Source organism: Mytilus californianus, unplaced genomic scaffold (genome assembly GCF_021869535.1).
Source record: "Mytilus californianus isolate M0D057914Y unplaced genomic scaffold, xbMytCali1.0.p SCAF_8, whole genome shotgun sequence".
NCBI lineage: Eukaryota > Metazoa > Mollusca > Bivalvia > Mytilida > Mytilidae > Mytilus > Mytilus californianus.
This window is the reverse complement of record NW_026262734.1, coordinates 29,557,430-29,574,227: the sequence shown is the minus strand read 5'-3', so window position 1 is coordinate 29,574,227 and position 16,798 is coordinate 29,557,430. Positions and strand designations below refer to the sequence as shown.

General features: G+C 31.1%; 1 protein-coding gene across 1 annotated transcript in view; it reads left to right on the top strand.

Annotated features, from left to right (window-relative positions):
• The window catches only part of LOC127710557 (bleomycin hydrolase-like), a 32,990-nt gene extending 18,336 nt beyond the window's left edge, over positions 1 to 14,654 (top strand). The window contains exons 9-11 of the mRNA XM_052216487.1: positions 9,903 to 10,023; positions 11,781 to 11,847; positions 12,894 to 14,654. Coding sequence (XP_052072447.1) covers positions 9,903 to 10,023; positions 11,781 to 11,847; positions 12,894 to 13,042 — 337 coding nt within the window. The 3' untranslated portion in view covers positions 13,043 to 14,654. The remainder of the gene's footprint in view (positions 1 to 9,902; positions 10,024 to 11,780; positions 11,848 to 12,893) is intronic.
• Positions 14,655 to 16,798: the final 2,144 nt, after the last annotated feature.

Here is a 16,798-nt window from a genome sequence, read left to right as displayed (position 1 = left end):
TTTTACAAAAATCTTCTCCTCTGAAACTACGTGGCCAAATTAAACCAAACTTGGCCACAATCATCATTTGGTTATCTAGTTTTAAAAATGTGTGGCGTGACCTGGTCAACCAACCAAGATGGCCGCCACGGCTAAAAATAGAACATAGGGGTAAAATTCAGTTTTTGGCTTTTAACTCAAAAACCAAAGCATTTAAAGCAAATCTGACATGAAGTAAAATTGTTTATCAGGTCAAGATCTATCTGCCCTGAAATTTTCAGATGAATCGGACAACCCGTTGTTGGGTTGCTGCCTTTGAATTGGTAATTTTAAGGTAATTTTGCTGTTTTTGGTTATTATCTTGAATATTATTATAGATAGAGATAAACTGTAAAAAACAATAAATGTCGGCAAAGTAAGATCTACAAATAAGTCAACATGACCGAAATTGTCAGTTGACCCCTTTAGGAGTTATTGCCCTTTATAGTCAATTTTTAACCATTTTTTTGTAAATCTTAGTAATCTTTTACAAAAATCTTCTCCTCTGAAACTACTGGGCCAAGTTAATTATAGATAGAGATAATTGTAAGCAGGAAAAATGTTCAGTAAATTAAGATGTACAAACACATCACCATCACCAAAACACAATTTTGTCATGAATCCATCTGCGTCCTTTATTTAATATTCACATAGACCAAGGTGAGCGACACAGGCTCTTTAGAGCCTCTAGTTCTCGTTGGGTTGCTTGTCAATTAATAGATGTTTACGCCATATTCTTTTTTCGGTATTTGTAAAAAGTCGCTCATCGATCAATTTCACAAGAAATCTAATACTCGTAAGTCATGAACATTGAAGTTTAACTTGCTATAATTTTTTCGTATACGCACACAGATAAAATAAATGAAACACTTTTAAGCTGTTTAAATCATGCAGTGAATTTTGAAAATGTGGTTTTGAAAAACCGGTTATTTCTGTTTAATACTTTTCTGCCCCTTTTCTTAATAATTAGGACACGTGCCACTGGTACATATAGAACTAGTCAACCATGAATAATCCCAAACAACAAATTTTTTGATTTGTTTGTCATACTTGCTTATCAATTTCATATTGTTTTCGGCTGAGACTACTATAACAGTTATAGTAGTCTCAGTTTTCGGCTGAGACAACTATAACAGTTATAGTAGTCTCATTTTTCGGCTGAGACAACTATAACAGTTATAGTAGTCTCAGTTTTCGGCAATAGTGTAACAATATCCTTTAGAATGTTAAATTGCTTCTGTCATTTAATATATATGTATTTTTTTTTTCATGATTAATATTTTTAGATTGATAATTTAATTGCATAACTTTTTAAGCATTATGTATATGACTTTTAATATTTATTTAACGTGCATACCGATTTGATTGGCAAATAACTGTTTAAACACTTGACGCCATATTAATATTATACATGAGCGTTTCGGAAAAATTAGGCAGATATTTAATCATCGGCTCTCGGGAAAGTTTTCTTGTAGGTTAAAAGAAGGGGGAAAATGTACCTTTTAGTAGTAAAACTTTAAGATAGGTATTCTTTAAATTGTATATCTGTCATATTCCAGCTTTCTTCTCAATTTTTAAATTATACATGGAGAATCACGTTGTAATGCGAGATCTTTTATTATTGGTTCTGTTAAATCAAAGACCTGTAGTACATGTATTCTATTTTCCGGGATAAATTTATTTACAATGATATAGAAATTAGGGGTGATTTAGAAATTGGCATGTTGTGTCTACACCTTTCTATTGGTGAAAACTATATATACGTTGCCCACTAGATGTCCTTATGTGTTTTTTGTTGTTTGATTGCTGTCTCGTTGTCCTTAAACCCAAGTATGATCTCCTACAGTTTAAGTTTCGTTTAATGTACGTTTAATTCGGTTTAAAACAAATCATATTTGATTGGGCTATTGAAAATATTTTTCCCTTAAGAATTTTCTCAGTGGAAAGGTAATAGAATAGGTTTGTATATACATTTTTAGTGCAAAGTTAACAATAAAAGAAAATGTTTCACTTTCAATTTTTAACTCCCCAAAATTGTAAACTATTAGTTTCATCTTACGAAGTCTGAATGGTCTCCAACTTACCAGTTTATTGTTTTCCTATTTGGCACATACATTAAATATAAACCTCATTGTCAATACAATTTAATTGGTCGTTGTAAATTCTATTGAGCACAAAACAAATCCATTTTTTTTAGACATATGAAGAAACATAATATTATCTTGTTTGACTTTGAAACACGGAGTTTATACTTTAAATTACGTTGTGCACAAAAAATCCTTAAATGATCATCCTAGGAATGAGAAACTCTTTCTTCATAGAAATGTATGAAATAGTTTACACTGGACATTAAACAACTTACAATCAGTCAACTAAAATATATCCAAGGGATTATTATTATGCATGTACATGTATATAAATGCCGGATACCATATACATATATTGAATAATCAATAAAATATAGATCTGTCAAAAAGAAACATTATCATTAGGATATCAAAATAATTCAGTTTTTCTTTCAAAATGATTCGCAAACAATCCTCTTTCCGGAGCATTTTCAGTCTGTGCTATCGTTCCTTGTGGGTTAAATATTTTAAGCATAAAGTTTATAAATCGATCTTTGAAACACATTATGTATATATATATATATATATTTGTTTCAAAGATCACAGTAAACATTAAACTTATCCATGGCGGAAAAGAAATATACGAAAACGATAGGTGCAATGTGCATGCAGCCTTGCAAATAATATTAAAAAAAACCCATTTAATTTAAAAATCTTAAGACTTTAATTTCAGTATTTTTGATGGGATGTTGAAGTTTCCAGAACATAGACAATCTATTAGTACACTAGTCTATCAAAATGTGCTTGGTGTCCATTTTACAATATATTGTTTAACAATTTAGTGTTTTCTTATTCATTTTGACATCTGTGTCCCTGGAACAAGAAATTGCGAGGACGTTATGCTTATCAGTTTCCCTTTAGAATGATTTTTCAACAGAATGTTTTATATATAAAGTTTAAAAATTTTTGATTTTCTTTGCGAAAACAAAATTAATGGCCCTAAAGGTAAATGTCATCGTCAGCTGTATAATGGAAGGCGATAAACACTTCAGAATATATACCACATGCTGGTTCTTTCTACCGGGACAAATATCTTATTACGTAACAAGTACGAATGTAAAATTATCGATATGGTATATTCAGTCGAATATACACGGTATCTCTGGACTGGGGTATTTAAGATATTTTGATCTGATAATGTACATGTATGTAATTTTATTTGTGCTTTATGTAATAAAAAAATGCATTTAACCATTTTATTTTCAAAACGTCTTTAAAATGTGTTGACTTTGAGTAATATATATTTTCAAAACCGGAGACAACTCACTGATTTCCAATTATAGACCAATCTCATTATTATGAGCAGTGGGCAAAGTATTTGAAAAAATTGTATTTAAAATTGTATTTAATCACTGAATTAGTTATATTTCAAATATACAAGAAAGCGTTTTTGTTTCAAGTTCATATTCGCCTTTTGAGAATACTAATGCAGGAGTTCCACAATGCTCTGTGTTAGGTTCCCTACTATTTCTTATTCATGTATATAACATAGCTGGTAATTTGATAAGTCTAACTCGATTGTGTGCGGATGAAACATCCCTTTCTAATTTAAGTAGTATAGTCCTTACACAATAGACGATGTCTTAAATAGCGATTTAGAACAAATTTCAGCATGGTCTAAAGATTGGCTTATTCATTTTAATCCTAACAAGACAATTACTATGCTATTCTCCTGTTATTCTTCCTAGATGATATTAAAATATTCAAAATCAAGTAGTAGAATTGTCTCCTGTCATAAACACTGAGGGATTACTTTTGATTCCAATGGTAAATTTTTTACACATATAGAAAACGTTTTAAATTGTGCAAGCACAAGATTAAATTTCTAAAGAAAATTGAAATATGTATTGACTAGAAATTATCTTACTCGTATAAACTTTACACTTATAAGACCAATTATGGAATATGCACGTGGGTTATGGGTTGGTTGTACTCAACAAGATTCCGACAATCTAGAACATGACGTTTAGTTGGAAGCAGGAAGATTAGACTGGGTTGTCCGTGTTTGCTTGTCCGGAAGTTATATATTTTCAGTGGTACAGGCCGAGATTTGCTAGTGGACAGAAGAAAATCCAGAAAGCTCAATATGTTCTATTCTTCAAATAACGTGGGACTGCCTCTACGATGTAATGCCACTTTTTTCCGTTATAGATAGATATAACCAGAAAATCCTTTTTTTTTCATCTACTGCTATCGAATGAAATAGCCTAAACCCCGGCATATGTACGTCCAGAAATATGAATATATTTATCTAACTTGATACAGACACAATTGCACGCCAATCTTTATTATTAAGGACAGTTGATTGGATAAAAGAGATGGATTGCCACGCCTATATTAAAACTGAGGTCCTATGAACTGACTTCAGATAGCTCCCAGTATTACAAAATTGATATCTTGTATTGTTGCAATAGTAAAAGTGTTGAGGAACGTAGTTGAAATTTAGATTAAATTTGGGAAGTCGTGTACATCCCCATTTTTTAAAGTTATTCAACATGAAGAAATACAGAAATATCAGCTGGTTTTGAATTTTTTTAAGAGTAGCAAATATTTAGCAAATTAAAATTATGATACAGAATGATTTATTTTATTTGTTTTCATCAACAGTGTTTGCTGAAGTATTTTTTCCCCGAATCCCGAAAAGTTAATCATATATATTCTAGAGTTTAATACGTGTAAATCCCGATTTCACACAAATAATAAAGTCCCAACCCGACGTTCATAAAAGGTCGGTTCTAGAGTTAAGTTTAATTTTCAGAAATTAAAATATAACACAATGTTTTATACAAATTCGTCTTCAGACACGTAAATAATATAGGTTATTAGCTGGCCTGGATTGTGATAGAAAATATACAATGAAATGCATAACATATCTAATGCCATGGGTCACGCATGGACTGTCTTACTTTATAGGGATTTCCATGTGGCACATCAAAGACAAGACTGATTTACCCATTGTACTTTAGAATTGCAACAAATCTAAAATTCACTTGGATACATTGACCTGTTATCTTGCCGACTTTAAAGCCAACATACAGATGGCCGTTATATCTTGAGAAGAGACTTCGATGAAATTTGAAAGTTAAACAAAACTTGGTTTTCACGGGAACGAATATTTGTAAAAACGTTGTAATGATCAGATCATCAAGGACGTAATTTAAAAATAAGACGACAAGGTCGAACATAGTCCTAGCCGTCTTATAGCAAGAAAGTCTCCTCACTCAGCTTGTGGTCATGTGTTGGAAGTGGATAAATTCACACCGACTTACAATTGACTTTTTCTCTGCGGTTAGAAAGCTCGTTTTCGAAATCAACATTAGGGAGCTACCATGCATTTTTTTCTTCAAATTTCATACTAGCCCCAAGCCCCTAGCCCCCTCAAAATCAAATGGTAGCTTCCTTATTTTGAATCAGTTGTCCTCCGACAATAAAGTACAAACCAGCAGTAGTTACAGTTTGACATTTCTTCATAAATGAGCTGCGTGTCGACTTAATTTAGAAATGCTTATTGGTTAAAATGTCTTCTTTCAAACATAAATATATTATTAAGATAAGTACACTGTGTGTGTCCATGTAGCCATGAGATATGGGACTTACGCATATTACGTATTTTCACGTCAGACAAACTTCTTTGTGCGTGTGACTTCATATTCGATTAAGAAATTTCAAAAGGAATAAGAAATGTCTTAATTGATAAGTTCTACATTGCATTTAAAAAGTCTATTGAAAGAATATTGTATAATTAGAAATCATTGTCCGCTGTTGGAAGTTCAGTTTCGCCATTTCTCGTGCTTGTCATGAGACGATATTTCAGGAGTTTCGATTGTTAAACTCATTAAATCAAGTAACGAACGTATTCCATCTCGCAACATGAGAAAGAGTGGCTCATTTACCTCTATCATTGTTTATCGTTTATGTTGTACTTTCAATGCTATTTATAAACGCAGAGTAAAATTTTAAATGTTTGGTATACAAATTTTGAATTACTCATCTTAAAAAATACTCAGAAGATAATGAGAAATATCAAAGAATCATGATATAAATTTAAAGAAAAGAAGAAAACCCCAACACATTTTTTATAATTAAAATTGAGAATCCAACTGATTAAAAGTCGTATTGACCTCTAAAATTCTATACACATAAAACAAGAACTTAGAGTATCTTATTATGTCCAAATAGAGCCCGTTTTATAAACGCGTACTGGACATAATTGTTATATTTTTATTCAGACATTCCACATTTTTTCAACCATTTCTGAACTATTTTTGAAGATTACGAATCGTGGCTTCATTGCACATTTAACGCAAAATCCATTTTGGTTTTTATTAAGAAAATAAAATACACAGTTACTTGTGTGTAAAATAATTTCAATGGAAGCTTTCTGAAGGTATTTGATAGGACGTACGCCAATGTCATGAGGGCGTGACAAATTGTCACGAATGTCAAATCAGGTTTTTCTGTTGTTCAAAGTTTGACGTGCGGTGATGTTTGAACAGTGTTGGGTGTATTTATTTTACATTTGTCATTTCGGAGCCTATGCTGTATGGATTTTGCTCATTGTTGAAGGCCGTACAGTTACCTTTAATTGGTCATTTCTACGTTATTCAGTCTCTGGTTAAATTCTCTCATTAGACATTATCTCATCATAGATGATCAGGTGTAAGATAAAAAAGAAAACTACATAATCGTATCTCGGATATATATATCTATTAGATATAATAAAGAAAACTTTCGTAAGATTGAGTACAACTAAAACTTTGCCTTATTAAATCATTGATGCTGTCTCCTTCAGACTGTCAAACACCGTCACCCTAATTGTTAACGTGGTATTAAATGTGATAAATTTCTGTAAAAATAGTAAACTGAGTCTTTATTCACAGTACACACTTCCTATTTTAGTTGTGGTGATAGAAATCTTAATATCATTGATACACAGTTGAAAAATATGGTGCAGTTCTTCAATTGCAGATGTAAACCTTATTAACATTAAACCCAATCCCGCATGCAGCTGTAGCCACCCTGTTGAGGATAGTATTCACTATTTTTTAAGTGCCCTTTTATCAACGAAGCAAGAGAAATATTGTTTTCAAAATTAGAAAAATCTACTATATCAATTTTGCTTCTATTGGCTGGTGATGGTGAACTTTCATTTCAGCAAAACAAAGAAATTTTTGAGTCTGTACAATCATATATCAGAAATACACAAAGATTTAGAACATTCAATTTAAATTCGGAATTCCTACTTCCCAACTCTTCACTCTAGTCCAGTTTTATGTATTACTCTATATTATATTATACTTTTTGTGTTTGAGACAAGGTCATATTTTGTCAAAAGAGAAGCACAATTACCACAAAGCGAATTGCGAGAAGTGGTTTCGTATTTCGTTATAGAAAAAAATACTAGTAGTTTATGTAAAGTAAAGACTCTCGTACGTTGTCGCGTTAATATCTTTTTAATAAATTGGTGCAGTTGGATGCAAAAAATAATGACCATAAACTGTCAGGTTTGCGAGATCAGACAGTAACCTAACAACTAAACAATTGAAAATCTAGGGATCAATATTTAACATTCGTCAGCAATGAGCAATTTTTATAAATAGAACATGTTTTTGTCGAATAATTTGCGAGTAAAGAAAAAGAGACTACCCTAGATTTATTATTAACCCCATATGCTTGAGGGGTACAGATTAGTATTCAGGAGTTACCTTTTTTGCATTAAACCACATTACAACAGAAATTGGAAAATAGGGCCTGGAAGTATTTCTTAGACATTGTTGTTTTCCTTTTCTATGTAGCTTTCTTGCTGCCAAACATGGTGATAGATTTTATAAATGCTGTCAAGCACCGACCATTGAAAAACAATCGGTCTGTTTAAAATAAGAAATGAAAATAACTGTTTGATGTTGGGTTTTTTTTTTGGCAAATAAAAAAATGACCGTTTGATTGAAAATTATTTTGAAATAGATTTATCAAAATAATTTATTTACATGTGAAAAGGCTAGACTTTGTGGCGTAGGGATGTGATTTAGTAGTTTTTCCCATTATTTCGGCAGTGAAAATCTGCAATAATTATTGTTTCATCATGTTGTTTCATTTACACATTATAACAAAACTAAGAATATGACGGATGAATCTATAGCTAGCTGTTTAATGTCCAGTGGCAACTATTAGAAGTATTATTATGTGGACATTCAGGAAAATAAAGAAAAAAATATATACAATTAGAGTATAACGGGCAAAATAATGAACAGATGAAAATGGTATAAGAAAATTAAAGAATAGAGGGAAATGGTCTAGTTTTTTGCCGGACAATTGTTGATGATTGTTTGAAGTCAAATGCATTTATAGTTAAAATAATACATAATCGATTGTAAATAGCGAGTTATTGTTTTTATTTGAAATTTCTCGAATATTTGTTTTTTTCGACTGATTTGATAGGTGAATAAAAAAAATCTATAATTTAAAAAAAATGGTTTAATTACGATGTATAGATAAAACTGCTATTTAGTCGATTTTAATACTACGATAAAAGAGAATACATAAAAATTATTTAACAAACCTTTTGAACAAAAGGTCAAACTTAAGACCCCGAATATACTTTTGTAAGAACATTAGATTAATTCCGAATTCCATCTAAAATAAATTGTTCATTTAGGTAAAAAAAAATGTTAATACCTTAGGCTATTTTCAATAAATGTTGACTGAATACCCTACAGACTGCAGTTTACTCGTACATTCACCAAGTACGTATTTCTTCGGCTTACAAAATTCATAATCGTATCTTTTAATTTTTTAAAATTTATATCAGTGCTTATTTTTCAAACTTTTTATGTAAATAATTTTGGATCAACATCGAGTCAGATTAAATTATAATTTATTAAATTATTAATTAAAAACTGAAACATGCATCCAATCTAAATTTTACGCCTATTATCACCTATATAAAAAGATTTATTAGAACACAATTCATGTTTTATATTTAAAAAACATATACGCTAAACGAAACTATGCACGCCAAGAAACCATGTACGCTAAACGATACGGTATACGCTAAACGAAACGATTTACGCTAAACGATACGGTATACGCTAAATGAAACGATGTATACGCAAAACCATACGATGTATGATAAAAGGGCGCTTATGTTATCGTTTATGGTATGGTTTATGGTACATGGTTTCGTTCGTACATCATTCGTTCAGCGTCCGTACAACGTTCGGTCAGCGTTTCGTTTGCATTCGTACACCGTTCGGGAAGCGTACGTACATCGTTCGGGCATCGTCCGTACATGATTCGGGCATCGTTCGTATTGTTAACTTTTACGTTACACGGACTGTAAGTGAAGCACTTTCTTGCAATTTTTATTTTAAATTTGTATTGCCAGAGTCCAAAATTGTGTTTGCATATAAAAGCCTGAAATTGCCTAATTGGTTTCTTACTTTATATCAATGTCCTATTGAAATCAAAATAATACATGTTAACCACAAGTAAAATCGAGAAGATGTGCTATAATTTTCAATGTGACAACTATCCATCTTTAAAGTACAAATGACAAAGATGTGAACAATTACAACTTACATTTTGGTCTTCAACAATGAGCAAAATCCATACTGTATAGTAAGCTGTAAAAGGCCCTTGTTTAAGAAATTGTGATGCATTTCAAAAAAGAAAAAAAATGTTCTGATGAACCCTTCCATGTATTTGGTGTCCTTTTTATTGTTGGAATATATGTCAGGCAGAATTGACTTCTTATTTCAGATTAGATTTAGATTTGGTTTTTGGTACCAACATGCTGGGCATGTCTAAGGCAGATAGACTGATCTATGGAGAATCTTTGATGACTCATGCAATGACTATTACTGCTGCACAAGTTGAAGAGGTTTGACCTATTGTCTAGCTAAATTGAGAAATGTCATCACATTTTTGTAACTTAACCTTTAAAATATAAAACGCAAAGCAGGTTCTAAAGAAATAAATAATAATTATTCACCTTTCTATAAAAACGTTTTACACCTACTAAACATTTTCAGTTACAAGGTTTTAATTTATTTGCTCAAAAACTATTTAATTGAACCAGCAGTGTGTCCAAAAAACTTTTTTATTCCAAATAGCAAGAAAGCTCATTTTAGCAAAATACAACCTTAAAGGTTTAATTGGGTATGAAATATTTTCGTCCCTGGACTTCTACTGTTCTAACTACTGACCCTTGGTTAAACTTTGAGTCTGTATGGCTTAGTACGACGTATAAGTACACATCCTCATCAGGTTGGAATAATGAAGTTAATCTGATACCAAATGTAGAGTAAGTGCCATGCTCCCTGCATATTAAAGCTCTCTATCAACAAATCTCTGATGGTCTGGTCTGTAGTTATCTTGTTGCAAGGCAAGATTTCTGCCCCGATCCAACAAACCCTCATTTTCCAGTGGCAGCCCAAATTTTCTGTCTTTCATCCCAGTGGACCTCCCTTGCAGAACCTAAATATTGTATTAGTTTTTAATTTGCTCTTGTCCCCAATATGCATAAAATATTTGCTCCTGAATGTTAAGCAAGCATCAATTATTCAATCAAACATAGTATGCTTCAATACATTAAGATTGATGGTTAATTGATTGTTGTTTGCTTAACACCCAGAGGTAAATTTTTTATGCATGTGCAGGACAAGCCCAAATTAACAATAAATACAATAGGTAGGTCCTGCAATAGGGACTGACTGCAATTACAGGCGGGAACTGTAGAATGCCAGTTGAAAAAGAGGATATATTGGATAAGGACATAAATCCAGCCTTGCAATAGGCAACCTATGGACCCCTCAAAGAGTTGTTGTAAGGGTCGAAGAGGTTTAGATAGTGTGGCACTCAGGAGCTCTCTACACTAGACATCAATTTTACATCCCCATTCTAACCAGATGTGGCTGCCAATTTATGCATCCTGCACAACTAAACCGACACCCCACTTTGGCATGGGTTTTACTGCCAATCAGAAAAAGACCAATGGATAATCATATTTCTATACTCCAGTCAAACATTAAGCACATATAGGATGAAATAAGCAAACTGGTAACTAAAATTTCACTGACTATGCCACAAAATATCAAAACTATCAAAGGTATTAAAATGTACTTTTTATGCAGTTCAAAGTCATTAAAATGTTCTTATATAGTACTACATATTATGGCTGAAGTTTCCATTTTGCATCAAAATTATTAAGCAAATATCTGTTTATCAGTTAGTATTTTATTGAAAATTTTAGTTATAGTATGATCATTTTTATGTATTTATAGCAAATATTCAGAAATTTGAGTACAAAATATCTAAAAGTAAAAAAGATATGGAGATTATATTCCTCTAAAACAATGTATGTTGGACCTACTTCTGGTAAAGGTTATATGGAGGCTTCTTTATTAAACAAACTCAAAGGGTTATAAAATCTTGACGTCAATAAGGGGATAATTCAGTTTCATTAAATAGAATCAATTTAAAATATAACATGACCTGCTTTTCAAATTCAATAGGCCTTTTGCATATTTTACTGAATTACTAGGGTAAATTATGTATAAGCATATATATTTGAATTTTTGTGCCAGCTATTTAACACTAACTAATTTTGCATCTAAGTCATCTCTTTGTTTTTTTCAGGGGTCAGAAGTTAAGGCTACCAGGTGGAGAGTAGAAAATTCCTGGGGTGATGCTGATGGAGATAAAGGTAGAATAGATTATCACTTAATGCTCCATAATTGACTACTATATATTTAAAAATGTTTGTAATGTTGTTAATTTTGCAAAAATTGCAATTGGATAGGTCTCGGTAAAGTAAAAACTTGCGTTTTGAACTATGATAGCATTATTCATATGCAGGATTTCCTGATTTTACAAAAATAAATCCTGCACTTTTACCATAGTTCAACAATTGCTATGATAAATGCATGCAAAAATTTCTGAATTCACGTCACACACAACATAATCCATGTAACAACCAGGATAATGGACTTTGTAACTTATATCAAAAGCTTAATGGACTTCACCCGCAAAGTGGAATTACTCATTAAAAATGAGTCTTAAATATTTTGAGTTATCAGAAATTAAGAAAGAAAAGAGATATAACAGATTTCAAGGTGAATTTAGAAGGCCAGTTTCATTTGAAAAAATGTAAAAAAATGTTCCACTAATGGAACATTTATAAAAAAGACTTTCACTTACTTGTTTTCATACTAGCAGTTATCATTTATATAAAGCTTAACTATGAGGTCAATAATAGAGGAATATATACAAGATATTTTCTTTACAAAATTAGATGTCAGCTTTCTTAATGAATCATCTACATCAGAATAATACTACTTTTGCCTTGAGCAGTAGTCATATTTACAATAAAGCTTACGAGAAACAAGGAAAATTACGTATGAGCCATAAACAATACAGTATAACTGACAATCAATTCTTGTTATCAGACTCTTTGTGAAAAGAGATACTGTTAGCATCTTAGCCAGTCCTCACTTGATCTTTATACGTAATCTGACATTTTTATTCTTATTTCTACAACCCTTGATAATGTCTTTTGAGATCGACATATTGGACCACCATTTTCTGTAATTTACCTTTTATTGTTTTGTCTTTTGTAGTTTTTGGTGTTTCACCTTTTATATGTAGTGAATTTACCATTAACAATCTCTCTATTTTTGTTTTTCATTTATGTAACCAGTTTCCAACTTTCACTTTTTGTTTTTTAAATGATAATCTTTTTTTTCTTTTCAGGCTACATAGCAATGTCAGATAACTGGTTTTCCGAGTTTGTCTATGAAGTTGTGGTAGATAAGAAACATCTAACATCAGATATAGTAGATGTACTCAAACAAACACCAGTTGTTTTACCTGCCTGGGATCCCATGGGAGCACTAGCTTAATGAAACATTAAAATTTAGAAGATAATATTCCAGTAGTATATAGTGTTGTAGACTTCTTTGACTCTAATGATGATTACTCTGTTGCATTTGTACTGTCTCATTTTATCTATGGGCTTTTCCAAGAAAAAGAGGACAGCAATTCTTAAAATCTTGTAATCTTGATAGGTGATGGTCTCTGATAAATTTATTAAACCATTTACAGGAAATAAATGAAAAGTTTTATCTGGTTCAGAATACATTGGAAAGAAACCCACCAACCACATGATTCTTGGAAGAGACCCACCAACAACATGATTCTTGGAAGAGCTCTAACTATAAAAATATATAAATAAGACTTTCTAGTCATTATGTTTTTGAAATAATGGTAGTCATGCATACTAATTTTAGATAAATTAAAAGTGTTATATTTAAAAAAAAAGAGCCTATCCACCAGTTTCAAAGGATACAATATAGTACATTCTTTCCTCTAGGACACATTTTCATTAAAATAAATCTTCAAATGAAGCAAAAACAATGGATAGAGTGGCAAATGGCACATTCCACTTCTAATTATTAACCACTTCTTTGCCACACTTCTCTGAACTTCAAAATAGGATTACTTATACAGTGGAGTATGGTAAATCAGCCCATGTGGTAAATCCACCAAACCTTCCAAATATTTCCTTTTATATGTCATTACCATTGTAGCCTATATTTGTGTGCCTAATATTTTTATGAATTTCTAGAAAATGTATACTAGGTATACAATAAATTACTTCAATAAGGTCTCAACTGAGTATCAAAAATACAAATTTCTAAAGGTAGTCTTTTTTATTTCTTGTTTTTTAAGATATTGGTCATGGCTTTAAACATGTTTTCCATGGGAAAATGTATATTCCAATAAACTATCAATATATACTTACAAATGTATTGTTTTTGTTTTTTGTACAATAATATTATTGCTTTCTTGCTGTCACATTAAATTAAAAAAGATAATTATAATGTTTATACTTTGCTATATTTAACACCCCAAACAATTTTTTTTATTAAAATTATATTAAATGAAGATAACACATCTAAATTAACAAATTGGTGGATATGGCCTTAATATTTGAATTATAGAGTATAGATATATATCTGAAACATGGTAATCCTATCTATACCAAGTCCTAGCTATAGTCTTGATGTAAGAGAATGATGGTGTTGTGATATTCATTTAAATATGCTCAGGGTGCAATTATAATCAGAATTTTATAATGGAGAACATTGCTTAAGTATTTATTATTATATCCAAGTGCTAACGGATTGGACTTTTTGTAATATGATATGCACCATTTATTATTTATTATTTTGGAAGATTAGTTTAAAACTGTTACTGTAGCTGTCTTGTATAAATACCTATTAAATTATTTATATATGAATTACACATATAACAGTAGTGCAATTTTGATACACATATCAGTGTACTTGTGATTAAAATCATTTATTTATTTGAAAATGACAAACACACATACTGTGTTGCATATTTGGTTGAAGAATTAAAATAGTACTAGAGACATTTTTTCAGCATTAAATATATAACTCTGTAATTACTTAACATATAATAAATTAGACAATCCTTGTTCTCTTTAAAGATGTTTTATTGAAATTGCAGAAAACCATACCCTTATCCCCTATTAACCAGCTTTCATGCAAGAATTGAAATTAAGAGTGTCTATTCCAGTTTTGTCAGGGCTTTATCTGTATCTGTATTGGTACGTGTAGAATCCTGTTAAGGCTTTTATACACGGTGATTTTCACATTTTTTTTTATGAAAAAAGGTGATGTTGATATCACAACATCTAAGGTGGAATTAATTGATAACTGTTGTTATATAAAAATTTCTGTTATAGGTTAAGTAAAAATACCAGTAGAACCGTCATGTAGTTTGATTAATGAAACGGAGATAAAATCTATTCTAAAACTTTCTTTTACCAACAATGGTCTCAATGTCATCAACTTGGGCAATATACTTCTTCATAAATAAGTTCACTCGAAAGTACCTCCCTACTTTAAAGAGCAGCCATTACCTATCATCTCAGTCAATATATTTGGATAAACAGTTTTGTCATTCCGTAATTGGGTGGAATTTACTTGAATTTTGGTTGTTTTACCGTTATCTGATGAAAATATAGCTTACAAAAAATTTGGACAACCATACAAACTGACATTTTCTCTCAATTAGTGTAGAGTCCTCAATTAGTCAAACCCATTGTGAATGGGAGGCAAGTCTTGATAGCTGATCTATTCTTCGGGTAGATCAAGGATTTGTAGCCTCTTCAACATTTATATAAGTTTTGGATTTTCATGTATTTTGGCCTAGATCATCACTAAAGACATTAATTTTCTACATTTGCATCTGGTGCAGTAAAATAAGTACTTAGATTTTGGGTAAATAATTTTGTAAATGTGTGTCAGAGATTTATCTCATATTTCAATTAGGATGATACCTTTACTCAATTTAGAAAGCGAATATTTTCTTATCCAACTATAATGACACCAAGTTTTGGAAAATTGCTTAGTTTTGAAATGTAAGTAAACAACAGGAAAGTTTTATACTAAGAACATGATTAACATGCCTTCTTCTCAAATAAGAAACACAAAATCATACAATTTCATTGGCCAAAAACACTTTGCTATATTCTAATAAATCTTTAAGCAATAAAATGATCAAGCTGTTGAAGGGAAATTCGATTTTTTTTCTAGATTTTTGCAAGTTTTGTTATATACACTAATTTTGACTCTCTACATTATCATAACTTATGAAAGTCTTATTTATATTCATTAAACCTTTCTATCTCATCTGGTCCAAATTGTCAAGTGAGCTTCTTTTATCACCTAGCGTGCGTGCGTCATCTGTATGATTGGCATCATCTTTTACAAAATGCTTATCATCTGGAACCAAACATGACAACACTCATCGTTTGGTAAGATGTGTCTCATGATCCCTCGTGCCATCCAACATGCCGACAAGGTTAAAAGAAAACATAGGATTATCTATTATCTTGTAAACCGTTATAAATAAGAGAAAATCGGACGGGCCCAGAAATGTTCAGAATGTCAGGATCTACCACCTGCCCATTTTAACCAAAACTGTTATACTACTCATTTTACACGTTATTGCCCTTTTATGATATTTAAAATTTTTGTCAATTTTGGCTTTTATCTACAAAAGTAGTTGATAAAAAGAAAGCGTAAATGACGAAAATGATCAGCAGAGCAAGATATACAAAAGGTCAAGATTGCTAAAAAGAAAAAGTCAGTCGACCCTTTATTTATTTTTTACTCATTGTTGTGAGAGTTTTTTTAGCAATCTTTATTCGATAGACAGAAAAAGATTGTAAACAACAACCATGATCAGCAGGCAAGATTGACTAACCGTAGAAAAACTTCCAGAAGCAGAAAAAATAACACCTAGATATTTATAATTTCTAACATTCTCAATTGGTTCACCATTAAAATAGAAGTTACTTTTAATCATTTTACCACCTTTGTTAAAAATTACAATTGTTTTTTCTTAAGAGTAACCTGAATACACCAACTTTTACAATATTCTTCTAATTTATTTAAACACTTCTAGAACCTATTTGACTAGTAGAAAGAAGCACAATATCATCGGCATACATTACACAATTATGTTTTGTACTTCCTTTTTCAGCTGGTCCACAGTAATCATCAAAAATACACGGCAAATCATTGACAAATATCTTGAAAAGATTGGGACTTAGATTATCCCCT